Consider the following 19176-nt stretch of genomic DNA (forward strand, 5'->3'; position numbering starts at 1 on the left):
GAATCCCCGCAATTCCGCATTTTTAATGAACATGTTGCTTTTTTTTCCGCTATGCGATTTTTTCGCGGAAAAAATCGCAACATTTGCACAAAAAATGCGGAATACCTTGTAAATAATAGGAGGCATATGTTAGCGTTTTTTTCGCGTTTTTATCACGTTTTTATAGCGAAAAAAACGCGAAAAAAACGCTAACAATCCTGAACGTGTGCACATGGCCTTATACCTATTTAGATTAAAAATACAAAACATGATCATTTCTGAACATTCACTTTAAGACTATTGGGGAGGAACAGAGATGAGGTTGGAACCTCCATGTTCAGAAGCTGCACCATTGTATGGCATGACGTGATACCTTGTATTTATCCAGCCACTGAAAACTCAGCCCTATGTAACAGATCATAGATTGTTGACTTTTAGTTTCTACTAAATTCTTAATTCTTGCAAAATGTATCAAAAGTGTTCTGGTTTCTTGGGAAATCACTCTAACAAGTGTTGACATCTATAGTTTACACTGGGTATCAATGCACTTTTTAAAGTTCATATCTTAGAAGACACAGTTCAAACCGTCTGAATTATTTATATTGTTTTTTAGCACTTGTTTTCTTGGAATGTCATGAACTCACAGTCACCTTTGCAGTCATCACACCTTTCAATCACTTTACCAGTTTATATGGAGCTTGTCTGCACGTAGCAGGAATATTTCACTAAGTGATTGTGATGTGCCCTCAATGCAAGTTTATTTTGCATTTTGTTCAATAATTTTAATGTCAGAAAATATGTTATTAAATGTTGAACTTGAAATATTTATATGTGAACAAGATTTCAACCGCATATAGTCAAGAGAGAAGATTCACTCTTGTCTGTACGTCTTCCCCCCCCCCCCCCCCCATTGCTGCAGTCCCTAAATTCATCAATTTGATGAATGTTGCTCAGTCCCTCTCATATGGGGCTTATCATTTCCATAGTTATAGATTCCCTGTTTGGGACCTCATTTGTTCTTGAGTGCTCAGCACAACTATTACATAGACACCCAATGATGTCAATGGACACCATGTAATACCAGTTGTCTCCTCCGTAATACCAGTTGTCTCCTCCAGTGGCAATTGCAGCTGCCCAAAAACTTAAAAGTCTAAGGTTTTATCCAATCACAAGCTGCCCCTCATTTGGTGATTCTTTTAAGTAGCTTAAAGGGATTGTCCAAGATTGTCTTCCTATTTTTGGAAGAGAAGAGACATATTTTTCTAGTCCTGGACTATGTTTAGCTTTTAATCCCTATGAGAGTCAGGGACTGAGCTGACTGAGGCGAATATACTGTTCGTAAAGCAGTGAGCAACAAGTTGGAGACTTACCGACCTGCACAAAAGTTTTACAGATGTGTGGAAAAAATTCTGCAAAGTAAAAGTACTTTCAGAAATAGAAGTGTTAATCGTTTATTTTTATCAATTAATAAAATGCAAAGTATATGAACAAAAGAGAAATCTAAAGCGTATCAATATTTGGTTGTTAACGCCCTTTACCATCATCAGTTCTGCTAGGTACTTGTACTTGTACACAGGTTTTGAGAGAACTCATCAGGGAATCTATTCTAAACATCCTAGAGATCCGTGAAAAGATCTTCTCTGGATGTATTCTTGTACATCCCTTCTATCTTTTTATGTAATCCCAGACAGATTGGATGATGTTGAGGTGAGAACTCTGTGGGGACCATATCATCACTTCCAGGACTCCTTTAAAGAAGTGCTCCCATCAAAGTTTTTATCCTGTTAATATATTGCAGTCGTCATATTATATAGCACTGTCTACTTGCAATTGCTCATTTTGCCTTTCCACCCAGTTAATTTTTCTCTTTTCCATTAGGTCTATGACATCACGTGATTAAAAACTGACTATCTGAATCCACCGAAGCACTATGTAGAAACAGGAAGTCTCTTTTCCCTGTATGAGACATCATTAGAACTACAATTCTACATCACTGCAAAGTCCCTGCCAGCCTTCTTCAACTCCTGACCCAGTTGCTCCTCTCCTACATGTCAAGGACTTTTGCACTGACTCATGACTCATGCAGGGAAATTGACCTCCTGTTTCTACAAAAAGCTTAGAAGGAATCGGCTCGTCTGTTTTTAGTCATGTGATGTCATAAACCTAATGGAAAGGAAAATAATTAACTGGGTAGAAAGGCAAAATGAGCAATTGTAAGCTCACAATGCCATATAGTATGATGACTGCAATATAATAAAGAAGATGAAAGCTTTGATGGGAGTGCTTCTTTAAGCTGAAAATAGTTCTATATAACATTGACTGTATGTTTGGGGTCATTTTCCAGCCACAGAAGAAATGTGAAGCCAATCAGTTACATCTTTGTATTAAATGATAGATAAGTATCTGCCTATAGTGCTCAGCATTGAAAACACCAACAAATGGACAACATTGAAAACCATAGACACAGTGGTCACAAAGGAAACTTAGTGCAGCAGATGAAATATACACCATGATTACTTCATTCTAAATCAGAAGATGTCCAGAAGTGCCATCAACTCAGAGCTGGCAGCAACCAGTAGAATTACTGAAGGGCTCGAGAGCAATAGTAGTCTGCAGGCAGGCAACAGTGAAGCATAGTGGAGGTTTCTTACAAATTCCTTGCATTTCAGCAAATAGACTTGCAAATTAGTTATGGTTATTGTTGCCTCAATGCTGTGAAATACAAGCAGATACTTATCCATCATGCAACACAATCAGGGAAGTATCAGATTGGCTCCAACATTATTCTGCAGCAGGACAAGGACCCCAAACATGCAGCAATGTCATTAAGAAGAACAAGGAGTCCTGGAGGTGATGATCCGGCCACATAGAGCCCTGATCTCATCATCATCCAGTCTGTCTGGGATCACATGAAGAGACCGATAGATCTGCACACACGACATCCACAGAAGAACTAACGTTAGTGCTCCAATATAGAACATATTCCTCCAAAAACTGATGAGGGCAAAGGACGGTCACCAAATAATAATTTTATTTAGATTTTTCTTTTGTTAATTCACTTTGCATTTTGTTAATTGCTAAAATAAACTATGAACACTTCTGTTTTTGTAAGCTTCTTACTTTGCAGCATTTTTTCACATCTACCTAAAACTTTTGTATGGTGCTTTATATACAACGACGACAAATAAATATATTATTACTTAAAATCCAGAAACTGCAGATTATTTTAATTTGGTCGCAGAGTCTGTGAGCAGAAAGTATTAGTTCATGTTTTTACTGCTAATATTCTTGTTATGGTCTTTGGCTACTAAAGATTACTCTGCATTTCCTCAGATATACCTAAATTTGCATGACACTTTTTCGGTCTTCCTCCTCCTATGTTGTTGCTAAAGTTGCTTTAGTGAACATGACAGCTGACATTTTGCTTTTGAAATAAAGAGCACAAGAGCATTCCTTGTAATCCTCATGTGAATACCTGTTGGAAATAGCAGCCTGATCCATCTGTGTGAAGATTGAAGGACCCAGGCTGTCAGCTAAAGCCTACTTAATGCTCCGTAATTGGAATAGGTGTCATTAAATGCAGCCTCTTATGATCTGATACCAGGAATGATTAATACCTGCTGTATATAGGGCAACATAAACCTCTAGCCTGCTCAAATGCAGGAAAAAAGCTGATAAAAGCAGATTGTGGTATGTGTGCTGCCTGTCAGCTTACTGACTAGATGTCAATGGATATTACTGGTGTATGTGTTTGTCTGCTTGAGATGTGAGAATTTTTCTATTTGACAATCAACAATTATTTTGTGGCTTCCTATGGATTACTCGGATGTATCTAATGATCAAACAGTACAATAAAATGTTACTTAAAGGAGCACTCCCATCAAAAAATTTTATCCTCTTAATATATTGCAGTCATCATATTATATAGCACTTACGCTTATAGTGTACTTACAATTGCTCATTTTTCCTTTCTACCCAGCTAATTCTTCCCTTTTCTCTGCTCTATGTAGAAACAGGAAGCATCTTCTTCCTGCATGACTCATTCCCCTCCTCAACTCATGATCCAGCTGCTCCTCTCCTCCCTACCCCATAGACTTTTGCAGTGACTCATGACTTGCACAGAGAAAATTTACCTCCTGTTTCTACATAGAGATTGGAAGGATTCATCTAGTCAGTTTTTATTCACGTGATGTCATAGATACCTAATGGAAATCAGAAGAATTAGCTGGGTAGAAAGGCACAATGATCAATTCTAAGTACACAGAGCTATATAATATGACTGCAATATACTAAGAGGATAAAAACTGTTCTGGGAGGAGGAGGAGGAGGAGTGCTTCTTTAATAGTTTTCAGCAGGTCTTTTTTTTACTAAGAACTTTATTTCTAATTTATTGGAAAACAGCTTGCAGTGTGAAGTATCAATGTTTTTATTTTTTGATTGTCATGACTCTATGCAAAGTCATGTAAGGTTCTTGTTTCTAATTTCTTTTTATTGTTTTCTTTTGTACGTGAGTAAGAAACTCTGCAGTTTCTTAAGCATTGCAACTAAGGGCTTGTTCAGATGTCAGTTTTTCTCCGGTACGAGAAAAACGAACTAGTTATTTTGATTACACACTGGTGCCTTTCGGACCACCCTCAGATCAAACTGCTCAATTTTATGCGTGCTTGGAGAAAAAAAAAAAGTTTCTCCAACTTCTCCTTTCTCACAGTCCGTAAAAATTGGATGTCATCCGAGCGTGGTTCGATTTTTTTCATGAACCCATAGACTTGCATTGCTGATTTATGATCCGAACCTCAGAAACACCATAGGTTATCATAGATACGAGTGCTACCTGTAAAAAGCACAAAACTCGTATGAAAACAACTGATGTCCGAATGAAGCCAAACATCAAGAGAATATGTGTACATGGTTCTGTTCACATGGCACTATGGCTTTTAATTTTACAGGAACCATGATGAATAGATCCATTTTTTAACAGATCCTAAGGGCTTATTCATGGATTCGCTTATCTAGCGCTTATAATGAGTTCATCAGGTATTCATGATCCTGAATGCAGCCATGACAAACAGGATGAATCCTCTGCTTTTTACCCTGTAGGCTTCACTTAGAGAACTGGAATACATTATAAATGTTATATTTCAACCTTTGTGTGGACACACATTTCTTATTGCATCTCTGACATCTGCAGCTGCTGCAGATCATCTTAATAAGTCACAATTTTAATGAGGTCATGTATCTGCCAGAAAACCCAGAGATACAAAAAGCAATAAATGTTTGGAACGTCTGTGGCAGCGTGCTTGTCTTTATATCTTTATATCATGGTAGCACCAATGAATGAATGCAGCATCAACTGAGCAAAGCGTTGTAATATTTATCTCTATGCAGGAGCACCTGGGCTGCATACACAAGATATTAACAATACTGATTCCACATCAATGGCAGCAAAGAATTGTGCATTCCTCTCGAGTAATCCGTCATCGTCCTTCTTAGACTATGTTCACACGTTGCATTTTTGGCAGTAAAGAAGCTGTTTTCAAAAAGCAGTTTTTTTCTGCCTTTTTTGCTGCGTTTGTATGGTCTCTTGTGCATGTTGATAAGGTTTAGCATCCACAAAAATACATGATGCAATTTCCTTAGATTTTTGCATGAAATACGAAACAAAACCTGAAAACCTACCTACTTTTTTTAAATCTGTTTTTGCACTTACCCATTGCTTTCTATGGATGAAAAAATCCTGCAAAAACACTAAAAGAAGTGTCATGCTGCTTCTTTAAAAAAGGCAGCATTTTTCCAATTCAGTCAGGAAAGAAAAAACAATGTGTGTGCATGATGAGATTTCTGAAATCTCATAGTGTTTGCTGGTATTGTAAAACGCAGCTTAAAATTTGCATAAAAAGCAGCAAAAATGCAACGTGTGAACATAGCCTTAGAAACTTATGTCCACCATCTAGTTGTATGTGCCCAGCATACTTTTATTATTATGCTGTATGGTTTACCAGTGAATGTGAACAGAGCTTAATGTAGTTAACTGGTAATCCATGTTTCTTAGTTTAAGTCGTTTTCTGCAGATTACAAACTTGTCAGTACTAAATAAACCATGGCCCACATTGTGTTTTTTTTGTGTGTGTGTGTGGAGTAGGTGGTGCTCATAAAAAAAGCAAAACCTAGCTTCTTTAAAGCAAAATGTCCATTCTCATTGCAGTTTTCTGTTAAAAATGGAAATCCTTATATATATGTCCAATTGTCATAGAATAGTCCCGGAAAATGAACTGAAATTCTCTTAATAAATGCTTTGTAGAGAGATTACGTTGCAGTCCTGAGTTCTGTAAAATGCTCTACTTCTGAGTCCATAAGGAAATATTATTATACAGCCACAAAGTGAGATTCCTCATTATACCCCAGAATATTCGGGAGCTATTTTGAACACATTAGATTACATAGCGTAAAATGATATTATCTCCCCCTGAAGTCAGATGTGAGTTTTATGAACTCCCGCCACCAGTCCTTTCTATGTAATAATGCAGTCATGTGATAGTGGCGCGAGGACCATTGTTTCTCTGCTGCCTGTGCAGAAATTGAATCTGGAAGAGTTTTATGAGCAAGACGCTGAGTCTGCAGGAAAGCCGTCCTGCTCTATGCACTCACTGCATGTTACTTAATGGAAAACTCCAGGTATCACATATTGTCTAGTGAAAGTGACAAAAGGAAATGTATAAAAACCCTTTTTTAACTTATTTTAAGGGCATTTTCACATTGCGTTTTGCCCCCCCCCCCCCCCCCCTTCAGACGCCCCGTTGCGGCTTACATCTGAACCTCCCCGAAATGGTATCCCTACATATGTGTAGACAGGGCCATTTCTATAATTGTGCCGACAGAGCGAACGTGCTCTCTGACGTACATGATTTTCAGGCTTATATGCCCACTGGTGGTGGACATTCAGAACAGTCTACTACATCTTGTGTCCAGTAGGAGTACACATCTGAAAATTATGCACGTCAGAGCACATAGTCGCTCTGTAGGCACCATTATAGTCTATGGCCCCGTCGGCGCACACTTCTGAATTCCCGCTAAGGCCAAAGCCCTGACGGGACCACTGAGCGGGTGCCTAAGCAAAATGTTTAACATTGCGAATTATAGGAGAAGTTTTGTAATGTATTTTTTTCTTTATCCATACCGGAAAAACACTGATGATCACACGAATGGTAAAATGGACACATGGACGACACACTGATGACACATGGATGGTAAAATGGACACATGATGCCACCGGTATCAGTGTTCTACGTTCATGTTTTATACGGTTGTGTGAAGGAGGCCAAGGACCGCACAAAGACTTTTGTGTAACTAGTCTACTACATTCATATTCATGCAATTTCTATGCAGCATTTTATTATTTTTGCTTTTATTTTGCATATAAAGTTCAGTACAAGAAAAAGGAATCAATTTAGATTTTTTTTTTGTCTGTCTGTTTTTACATTCGGCCTAGCATTAATTTTTCTTGTATGCAAAAAAAAAATGTTCAAAACTTTTCCAACCCATTAGACAGTAAAATAAAGGACAGCAGCAGGATACAAGGATAGCATCCATATGCTGTCTGGTTTTTTTTGCTGATGCATTAACTTGAATGGGCGATTTTAATATGTGGAGCTGATCAAAATGTTATATGTCTCAGTTTTTTTTTCTATTTGTACAAGTGAATTATAATGGGTATTTGTTTTATCCTAAAAAAATGGATCGAAACATGTGTAAAGTGACCAAGGGCGGTAGCCGTGGACAAGCTGCTACAATATAATGCCCTGGCACTTTACTGGAAAATAGTTTTCCAGTCCCAATGTTCTACCAGGTGCAGGGTGCATCACACTCACTTATAGGCCGCAGGCCTCCACTTTCTCCAGGCCTCCATCTTCAGGAGCCGCTGCATATAACTCTAAGGACACGCAGTTCATTTCACCAAGCAAAAGTTTACTCGACAATTCAAATTCATCAGATTGTAACATGCAGTTTCGGGCACAAAACTTCTTATTGCTTGTTTCCTTAGTACAGTACATCTTCATCATTACTATCCATTCATCCAAGACTATCCCTATATTTACTGTTCCTATCAGCCCCAGGAATTTCCTGTACAGTCCTGCAGTGCGCCCGGGATCTGTTACCTTCCCTCCATGCGGTTCCACATCCATCGTCTCCTGTACGCCAGAGGATAAGGCACCTTTCATAGTACCTGTACCGAGCCTTGAGCTCCGGACGTTGCATGAATGTCCACAAGGGATCCCAGTATGGCTTCCCATAGTCCCGAGCAACAGATATTTGCCCACTGCAACTTGAACTTGATTACTATATTTTCCTATCTGATCTGCTATCAGGAAACAGTCCCTTTTTACTGGAGCTTGCCCCTTCCACAATGTGCTAGTCCCAAACTTTAACTATGTTTGGAGCTGACAGATATACTTTTACTAACAGTATGGATTGCATTTGCATACATTAAACATGTTAAATTTATATTTAAATTTATACTGCTTACCAAACTCTATCTTATCTTATGTCACTATTTTATGTCCTAAAACCTAACCAATGTATTATATCACTAATCTTATACTTTTCACTTCCTACTGCACCCCATGCCTATTATACTAACAATACTTGTTCCTCATGTGACATTAACCAGGTTACACCTAGGTTTGGACTGGCCCACTGGATAACAGGAGAACCCTCTGGTGGGCTCATGTGCAAGAGTGGGCCACCACCCTCTTATATGAGCAGTACTTGGCACAATTTACTTGAATCACAATGTACAGACAAAGGCAGCATCTTATTCATTTATCAATCTACCCAGTCCATTTGTCATATAAATTTGTGATTGATGATAATGTCACATTTGCACGAAGTTGAAAGGTGGGGCCCTGGAGTTGGTTACTTGTGGGCATTTGGCACCCCAGTCCGATACTGGTTACACCTATAATGCTTATCACCCTCTATATATTATAAATTACAGAATATATCTACAATTGCATGACACTATTCACATTATAATATACAACACAGCACAATTGGTGTCTTCAGGGTTAGGAACACAATAGTACAGTCCACCACTTTTACACATGAAAAAAACATGAATGCGAGGAAGGTTACACAAATCAAATTATGTGAAAGTTACATCTGATGGCTCAGGACTGTGCGCACACCTTGACTTTTAATCTAATGAAGTAAAATTCATTATGTTGAGCTGGAGTCAATAGAAACACCACTTGAGGAATGAGGTTTGTATTTTTTTAACTGGAGTTTTTCTCTTACAGTAGAGAATCGTCATCATCCATTAGCAATTTCCATCCATCTATTGATTGCTCGTATTCGGAGGTGCTGTTTTATTCTAACCATTTGGGCTGTTTGTGTTAAGTGATTGTCTTTTAGTGATGTGTGCAGTTGCTCCGCTTTCTTTCCATGTTAACGGCCATACAGCATATGGGAAGTCCATATGGTACTCTCGAAGCCAGTTCTACTGATAGATCGCAGGGGAAGTGTGTTTTGCTGGTGGCTGTTAAGGTTGTCTGAGTATTCCAAGACCTTTGGGAGATACAGCCAACTGGAGAGAAGCAAAAGTACCAGCCGACCATCATTATCTGTCCTCTTAACTGCCAGCACATTACTGCTATTTACTCTGATTAAATAAGAGAAATCTGGATGTTTTTAATAGTGTTTGGGAGAAGGCAACTAATAAAAAGTAAAAGTCTTTTTTTACACATAGTTGTTAAGAAACTGCAAAACATATAAAACCCCTCAATATACAACTATTTAGGGACATTTTGACTTATAACGAGTTTACTCTACGGTGGTATAGCTCTAGCTAACCTTTCCGCTGTATGGTGCCGCAGTTCATTACCCATAGAAGTCTTCAGGTTCTTACAGTACCCCTGTATGACTCTGATTAAATACATAATCACTTGCATTATGTAGGAAACAAAAATGTCATGTTCTTTGGCCGTGGTTATAAGTGATGTCTTGCTGATCTGGGTTTGTATACAAACAAGGGCAACATTTGCGCACAGTTTATACAGTGTATTGTCCCATTTTTCTGAACGAGTTTCTTTTCACACTCAAAAAACTTACCTGTAGATAAATTTGTTTGGGAGCCACAATGCCTCTGAATATGTCAGCACTATATTATAACATAATAAATGACCTACTGCATTATGGTGGTAAAAGGAAGCATTGCTTGTAGAAGGGAATATCCCTGAAAAGCGGTGCCTTACCAGGATGTCTGTAATATATATAGGGGATAACTCAGGAGACTCTTTGCGTGGAACAAGACAACTACAGGAAACAGTTTTATAAGTGGTAAAGTCTATATTATCACACGGTGATTCAAACAGGTGCAGAGAGAAACTCAAGTCCACAACACTTGGTGTAAATATTAAAGGCAGCTTAGCAGTCTATAGGAAACTTCAGAGGAAAATGCAATCATTCAGAAAGTCTATGAAGCACAGTTATTCTTGAGGATACTTGACACGAATAAATCCTTGTCTTAGTCCAAACACAGATAGATAAGCTTATAAGGCAGTTCAAAACATATCTTAACTCAACCAAGGAGGCCTGGTTAATAGTCTCAGGTTTTTGCAGTGCAGAAACAGCTTACATGTCCAGCAAATGAGATGGAAGTAAACACGAGCAGCAGATGAAGGAGGATTACTGGAAACTGGTGTATGCAGCAGGAACTCAGAGCAGAGTAGCAGGATCACCGCACAGGTTCACAGGAGCAGGTATATAGCCAGGGAGTATTTAGAGGTCAGGAGCTGGATGCAAGGCAGAATACTCTAGCACAGACTGAAGGCTGGGGTGGAGTTTTATAGCAGGAAGACACAGTGCACATGAGACCAAAGACGCCATCTTGGAAAAGGGCAGTAATGCACAAAAGGTAAAAAATGTTCATAGTCCTGACATTACTCCCTCCTTAGAAGCGGCCTCAGGACGATGCTGGACCTGGTTTCTCAGGGAATCTCTGATGAAAACGAGAAATCTTCTGTTGGGCATTGATGTTTTCCACAGGTTCCCAAGAGTCTTCCTTAGGGGGATATCCCTGCCATCTTATCAGATATTGGAGCCGATTCCTGCAAATCCTGGAATCAATAATTTCCTCCACCACAAATTGTTCTTGCCCATCAATCACCACAGGCTGCGGAGGTGGCACAACACGTCCCTGGAAGGTATTAGGAGATACAGGCTTTAGTAAAGATATATGAAAAACTGGGTGTACCTTCATAGTCCTAGGCAGCTTCAGCCGGCAGGCCACAGAGCTCACAATACCGTTGATCTTGAAAGGGCCAATGAATTTCTGTCCAAGTTTTTGTGAAGGAACGTTTAACTTCAGATTCTTAGTTGCTAACCACACGGAATCTTCTACCTTGAACATGGGTGCAGGTTTACGGAATCTATCAGCCGATCTCTTATAACGTTCTTGAGCTGTGGTCAGGGATTCCTTCAGAACCTCCAGATTTTGTCTCATTGCAGTCAGCCTTTCCTCCACTGCCGGAACCGGAGAATTAATTGGACCTAGGTAAAATACACGGATGATAACCCAGATTGGCAAAGAAAGGTGTAAATTTAGTGGAGGCGCTCTGAGAATTATTATGTGAAAATTCGGCTAACGGCAGCAACTCCAACCAATCATCCTGGAGATGGCTGACATAGCATCTTAGATATTGTTCCAGCGTCTGGTTGGTATGCTCAGTCTGACCATTTGTCTGGGGATGGTAAGCGGAAGAGTCAGACATTAATATTGAGTGCAGAGCAAAACCCCTTCCAGAATCTTGAAGTGAACTGTACTACACGGTCAGAGATGATCTCATCCGGAACCCCATGCAACCGAAAGACATTCTGTATAACCAAGTTCACTGTATCTTTAGCTGAGGGGAGGCCGGTGCATAGAACAAAATGAGCAGCTTTAGTCAGGCGATCAACTACCACCATGATTGTATTCATGCCCCCCGATGTAGGCAGCTCCACAATAAAGTCCATTGATATAGACCCCCAAGGGCGGGACGGAACAGGTAATGGTTGTAGAAGACCCGTAGGCGCCACACGAGGAGTCTTGTAACGGGCACATACCTCGCAAGAGAGAACATAGTCCTTGGTATCCTTCAGGCAAGTTGGCCACCAGAAGAATCGGCTCAGGAACTCTTGTGTCTTCTGTACCCCCCCTGTGACCAGCCAACTTGGAGTCATGTACCAACTTGAGGATCTGCAGACGGTCGACCTCAGGGACATAGATACGTTGATCTCTGAACCACATGCCACCCTTAAAGACAAGATTAATATCCACAGGTGGGTTGGCCAGAAATACCTCACCGTCATAGGCCTCCCTGCACTCCTTCCACAAGTGCTGATCGTGGATAACTCCAATGAAATTGGCATCAGATAGAATGGTCTTGGACGGGGCTCCAGGTACGGAATCCGCAGCATGGATTCGGGATAAAGCATCAGTCTTCCCATTACGAGAACCTGGACAGTACGATATAACAAAGTTAAATTGATTTAAAAATAAGTTCCAACGAGCCTGACGAGGAGAAAGACATCTCTAAGGAACTCTAAATTGCGATGGTCAGTTAGCACTATGATCTGTTGTGCAGCTCCTTGCAGATGATGCCTCCATTCTTTGAAAGACGCAGTAATAGCCAGCAATTCCTTGTCTCCCACGTCGTAATTCTTCTCTGCTGAGGTTACTCTACGGGAAAAGAAAGCACAAGGATGTAGCAGACCCTTCTCTCCAGTTCTTTGGGAGAGAATAGCCCCCAAAGCATTATCAGAAGCGTCCACCTCCACAATGAATGAAAGTGTTGGATCTGGGTGTATCAACAGCGGTGCTGATGTGAAACAGATCTTAAGCCGATCAAAAGCTTCTTGAGCCTGTGATGACCACTTAAAGGGCTTTTCCTTCTTTGTCAAGGAAGTAATGGGACGGACAATATCAGAAAAATTTCGAATGAAGCGTCTGTAGAAATTTGCAAAACCAATAAAACGTTGGACCTCCTTAACGTTCTTGGGTACCAGCCAGTCAAGGATAGCCTGAATCTTACCAGATTCCATGTTCAGCCCCTGGGGAGAGATGATATAACCTAAGAACTGTATCTCAGAACGATGGAACTCGCATTTCTCCAGCTTGATATACAGATGGTTCTCTTTCAGACGTCTTAAAACAGCTTTGACATGTTCTTCATGTTCCTGTAGAGAGTCAGAAAAGATTAGAATATCGTCCAAATAGATCACCACAAACTGGTCCAACAAATCTCTGAAAATGTCATTAGCAAGGTGTTGAAACATTGCAGGGGCATTACAAAGCCCGAAGGGCATCACGAGATATTCAAAGTGTCCATACCGGCATCGGAATGCTGTCTTCCACTCATCCCCTGGACGAATACGCACCAAATTATAAGCCCCACGAAGATCCAGTTTAGAGAACACCTTAGCATGGCGGACTCTTTCCAGTAATTCGAGAATCAGAGGCAAAGGGTAACGGTTTTGTACGGTTACCTTATTGAGTTCCCGATAGTCAACACAGGGTCTCAGGGTCCCATCCTTCTTTTTTACAAAAAATATAGGTGCCCCTGCTGGTGAGGAAGAAGGACGTATGAAGCCTTTGGCCAGAATTTCATCAATATACTCCTTTAAGGCTTGAAGCTCAGGTGCCGCCAAAGGATATACGTTACCAAAAGGAATAGCTGCCCCAGGAAGCAACTCAATGGGACAGTCATAATGCCTGTGTGGAGGAAGCTGATCTGCATTCTTCTTGTCACAGATGTCAGAGAACTCTTTATATGCTGGAGGTAAAGAAAATTGTTGTGAATTCTGTTTTTGGCTCCCTCTGGTGGCTACTGGTGGTACTGGTTGACTTTGGTCTTGTGTTTCCAGTGCACCTGTTTTTTCATCAGGAAATTGGGAGTTTCCTATTTAGTCTGGCTTCTCAGTCACTCTAGTGCCGGCAATCAATGTTACCAGAGCATCTCTGTTGCTTGCTACCTGCTCCAAGTCTGCAATTCAGCTAAGTTGAAATCTTTGGCTTTTTTGTGTTTGTTTTGTCCAGCATGCATTTATATTTCTCGTGCTGCTGGAAGCTCTAGTGATCTGAAATTACTACTCCGGTGTCATGAGTTGATAACGGAGTTAAGGTAGTTTCAGGATGGCTGCTTAGGGTTTTGAGGTAACCGCGAAGTCCTCTTTTGTATTTTCATCTATCTAGTCAGAGGGCCTCACTTTGCTGAATCTATATTCATACTGCGTTTGTGTTTTCCTCTTACCTAACCGTTATTACATGTGGGGGGCTACTATAACTTTTGGGGTTTCCCTGGAGGCAAGCCAGGTCTGTGTATTCCTCTTATAGGGGTAGTTAGCTCTCCGGCTGGCGCGAGGTGTCTAGGGATACAACGTAGGCACACCCCCTGGCTACTTTTATTTGCGTGTTAGGTTCAGCATCGCGGTTACCTGAGATACCATCATCCTAGAGCTAGTCCGTTTTTGCCCATGTCCCTGCCATTGGGAATCATGACAGTATTGCCGGCCAGAATGTATTAAAGGTATTGGCTAAAGAAGGAGAGGAAAAAGAAGTTTCTGACACTTTTTTTTTTTTTTTTTTTTACTCAGAGGTTCTGTCTAGCCATAATTGCAATCTGCTGTTTTTTGTTTGTTTTTTTCTCTCCTCTTAACCCCTGAATGGCTCAGATCTCTGCTGTTGAGAAATGGATATCCAGAGTTTAGCTTCTAATCTTAATACTCTTGCCTCTAAGGTTCAAAATATCCAAGACTATGTTATACATGCTCCTATGTCTGAACCCAAGATCCCTATACCTGAGTTCTTTTCTGGAGATAGATCTCGCTTTTTGAATTTTAAGCACAATTGTAAATTGTATCTTTCTCTGAGATCTCGTTCCGCTGGAGACCCCGCTCAGCAGGTTAAAATTGTTATTTCCTTGTTGCGGGGTGACCCCCAGAATTGGGCATTTGCATTGGCACCAGGGGATCCTGCGCTGCTCAATGTGGATGCGTTTTTTCTGGCACTGGGGTTGCTCTATGAGGAACCTAATTTGGAGATTCAGGCTGAAAAGGCCTTGCTAGCCCTCTCTCAAGGGCATGATGAAGCTGAAGTATATTGTCAAAAATTTCGAAAATGGTCTGTGCTTACTCAGTGGAATGAGTGCGCCCTGGCGGCGAATTTCAGAGAAGGTCTCTCTGACGCCGTTAAAGATGTCATGGTGGGGTTTCCTACGCCCACAGGTCTGAATGAATCCATGACTATGGCTATTCAGATTGATCGGCGTTTACGGGAGCGCAAACCTGTGCACCATTTGGCGGTGTCTTCTGAGCAGGCACCGGAGATTATGCAATGTGATAGAATTCTGTCCAGAAGTGAACGGCAGAATTATAGGCGTAAAAATGGGTTGTGCTTCTACTGTGGTGATTCTGCTCATGTTATATCAGCATGCTCTAAACGCACAAAAAAGGTTGATAAGTCTTTTGCAATTAGCACCTTACAGTCTAAGTTTATTTTGTCTGTAACTTTGATCTGTTCATTATCAACTATTACTGTGGATGCCTATGTGGATTCTGGCGCTTCCTTGAGTCTTATGGATTGGTCCTTTGCCAGACGTTGTGGGTTTAGCCTAGAGCCTTTGGAAGTTCCTATCCCTCTGAAGGGTATCGACTCCACACCTTTGGCTAGGAATAAACCACAGTTCTGGACACAAGTGACTATGTGTATGACTCCTGACCAGGGCTGCCACTAGAAATTTCGGGGCCCCATACTGGCAACATTTTCGGGGCCCCCTTGAGACTCCACCCAGGCTCCACCCCAGCCCCGCCTCCACGCTCCACCCCTCGAACTGTCCACAGTCCCACCGCTCTCTCTTGGAAAAACTCCACTTCTCACCAATCACACATTGAGGGTACGTGTCCACCTTCAGGATGGCCGGCGGTTGCTGCGTCGGAGCGGCAAACCCGCTCGGCGCTAAGCCCCGCCCCCTACTGTGACGCGATGATGCCGGATGTGTTCATTGCACACATCCGGGATCATCGCACCCCACACATAGGGCCCTGTGTTATAGCTTGCGGCGGCGCAGCGATCTTAAAAGAAGCGCCGTATGTCCGGAGTCGCAGGGCCGCCGGGTGCGTGTTACCACGCATAGTGGAGACGGGATTTCATAAAATCCCCTTCACTATGCTGGAACATCTGGACGCTGCGTGTTTGACGCTGTGGCCCCACGCACCGTCAAACACGCAGCGTTTACTTAACGTGGACACATACCCTAAGGGTACTGTCACACAGTGCAATTTTGATCGCTACGACGGTACGATTCGTGACGTTCTAGCGATATCGTTACGATATCGCAGTGTCTGACACGCAGCAGCGATCAGGGACCCTGCTGAGAATCGTACGTCGTAGCAGATCGTTTGGAACTTTCTTTCGTCGCTTGATCTCCCGCTGACATCGCTGGATCGTTGTGTGTGACAGCGATCCAGCGATGTGTTCGCTTGTAACCAGGGTAAACATCGGGTAACTAAGCGCAGGGCCGCGCTTAGTAACCTGATGTTTACCCTGGTTACCAGCGTAAACGTAAAAAAAACAAACAGTACATACTCACATTCTGGTGTCTGTCCTCCGGCGTCTCAGCTTCTCTGCACTGTGAGCGCCGGCCAGCCAGAAAGCGAGCACAGCGGTGACGTCTGACGTCACCGCTCTGCTTTCCGGCCGCTGTGCTTACACAGTGCAGAGAAGCAGAACGCCGGGGGACAGACACCGGAATGTGAGTATGTACTGTTTGTTTTTTTTACGTTTACGCTGGTAACCAGGCTAAACATCGGGTTACTAAGCGCGGCCCTGCGCTTAGTAACCCGATGTTTACCCTGGTTACCCGGGGACTTCGGCATCGCTCCAGCGCCGTGATTGCAACGTGTGACCGCAGTCTACGACGCTGGAGCGATAATCATACGATCGCTGCGACGTCACGGATCGTGCCGTCGTAGCGATCAAAATGGCACTGTGTGACAGTACCCTAACAGTTCCCATCACCAGATCACACATATAGCCGGCAGCTTTTGTTTTGGCCAAAAGATTTTGTAAGCCGCCACCATAACACGGTAGACTCTTTTGGTGAGGCCCTACTCTGCTGTAACCTATTAAATATTTGTTAAAATATGCAAAACAATTTAGGTATATTTTTATTTATTTTTCAATTTTTAAAATGACCAATAATATCACATAAAAAACAAATACCGCTACACCATGACCAGATGACATATTACAACCACAGTGATCGAATAATGTCACATACAAAGAACAAATACCGCTACACCATGACCAGACCGCATATTACCACCACAGTGATCGAATAATATCACATACAAAGAACAAATACCGCTACACCATGACCAGATGACATATTACCACCACAGTGATCGAATAATATCACATACAAAGAACAAATACCGCTACACCATGACCAGATGACATATTACCACCACAGTGATCGAATAATATCACATACAAAGAACAAATACCGCTACACCATGACCAGACCGCATATTACCACCACAGTGATCGAATAATATCACATACAAGGGACAAATACCGCAACACCATGTCCAGACCACATATTACCACCACATAGTGACTAAATACTACAATTCTGATCAGTAATAAAAAAAAAGCACCACACTATCACCATAAGGCCGGAGACACACTGGTGCGAGATACGGCCGAGTCTCGCTGGTTAAAAGCAAGCTGTGGCACCGGCACTCCGGAGCGGAGCGTGCAGCTCCATGTATTGCTATGCAGCTGCACGCTCCGCTCCGGAGTGCAGGTGCCACAGCTTGCTTTTAACCAGCGAGACTCGGCCGTATCTCGCACCAGTGTGACCCCGGCCTAAGTGCCATTATACACAGGAGAGCTGTACTTAGTATGCAGTGTCTGTGTACAGATAATACAGTGATCACTAGTGAAATTATACACAGGAGCTCTGTATATAGTATACAGTGTATAGTGTCAGTGTACAGGTAACACTGACTTACCAGTGACGTCTCTTGGTGAAGTCCTTCATCTTTCATCCAGCACAGACCGCCATCATGTCTTCCAGCCAGGACTCGTCTCTGCAGGAAATAACAGAGTTATCTCGAGCTCCGCTTGTAGAACACATTACTTAATTTTTCCCAACTTCTACATTACACCGCATAAAGAAAAAGAGGCGACATAGTGTCACTCTACACAGTAACAGGACCGCCCCCTCATTTAAAACAGTGTCCTCAAAAAATAAATACATCACTGCAGTAATAATATCCCTTAATTAGTCCCTATGGTAATAATATTCGCCATCCTGGCCCCGTGTGTCTCATTCCTGGCGTCAGCCATATGTTCTCCCATCCTGCCCTCATGAGTATCCTTTCTGCACCATATGATCTCCCCATCCTGCCCCATCTGTCTCCATCATATCCATCCTGCCCCATGATCCTGCACGATCTGTCTCCAGTTATGCCCCCATGTCTTTCATCATACCCCATATCTCCATTCATAGCCCCCGTGTCCAGCATCATTCATAGCCCCCGTGTCCAGCATCATTCATAGCCCCCGTGTCCAGCATCATTCATAGCCCCCGTGTCCAGCATCATTCATAGCCCCCGTGTCCAGCATCATTCATAGCCCCCGTGTCCAGCATCATTCATAGCCCCCGTGTCCAGCATCATTCATAGCCCCCGTGTCCAGCATCATTCATAGCCCCCGTGTCCAGCATCATTCATAGCCCCCGTGTCCAGCATCTCTGCCCCCGTGTCCAGCATCTCTGCCCCCGTGTCCAGCATCTCTGCCCCCGTGTCCAGCATCTCTGCCCCCGTGTCCAGCAGGGACACAAGGATACGGACGCAAGGATACTTTATATGTGTACCACCTCCACCTGTGCCTTGTTGGAATGTGCAGCAAACAAACCCCCCCTCCTCATTGAATCCATGCAGGCAGCAAACCAACCCCCCCCCCCCCCCCCCGGGGCCCTGTTTGAATCCGTGCAGGCAGGCAGCAAACAAACCTCCCCACCCCCGGGCCCTGTTTGAATCCGACCCCCCCGTGCAGGCAGGCAGCAAATAAGCCCCCCCAAACAGGGCCCGGGGGTGGGGGGGGTTTATTTGCTGCCTGCCTCAGCCTGCACCACGGGTCGGATTCAAACAGGGCCC

General features: G+C 42.5%; 2 protein-coding genes across 5 annotated transcripts in view; one reads left to right on the forward strand and one right to left on the reverse strand.

Moving 5' to 3' along the window:
* The window catches only part of PTPRF (protein tyrosine phosphatase receptor type F), a 1035200-nt gene that overhangs the window by 621560 nt on the left and 394464 nt on the right, over nucleotides 1–19176 (forward strand). The gene's annotated exons all lie outside the window — the stretch shown is intronic.
* LOC143787438 (uncharacterized) overlaps nucleotides 1–19176 on the reverse strand; it is a 49513-nt gene that overhangs the window by 29220 nt on the left and 1117 nt on the right. The window contains exon 1 of one of the 2 annotated variants that reach the window (XR_013218367.1): nucleotides 18028–18509. Coding sequence is in view for 1 of the 2 variants with exons in the window: in XM_077276159.1 (XP_077132274.1) it covers nucleotides 18028–18105 (78 nt within the window). In the remaining variant the exon portion in view is untranslated. Of the gene's footprint in view, nucleotides 1–18027; nucleotides 18510–19176 lie in introns of those variants that run through there. The other variant, XM_077276159.1, reaches the window with a different exon arrangement.

Source organism: Ranitomeya variabilis, chromosome 8, assembly GCF_051348905.1.
Source record: "Ranitomeya variabilis isolate aRanVar5 chromosome 8, aRanVar5.hap1, whole genome shotgun sequence".
NCBI lineage: Eukaryota > Metazoa > Chordata > Amphibia > Anura > Dendrobatidae > Ranitomeya > Ranitomeya variabilis.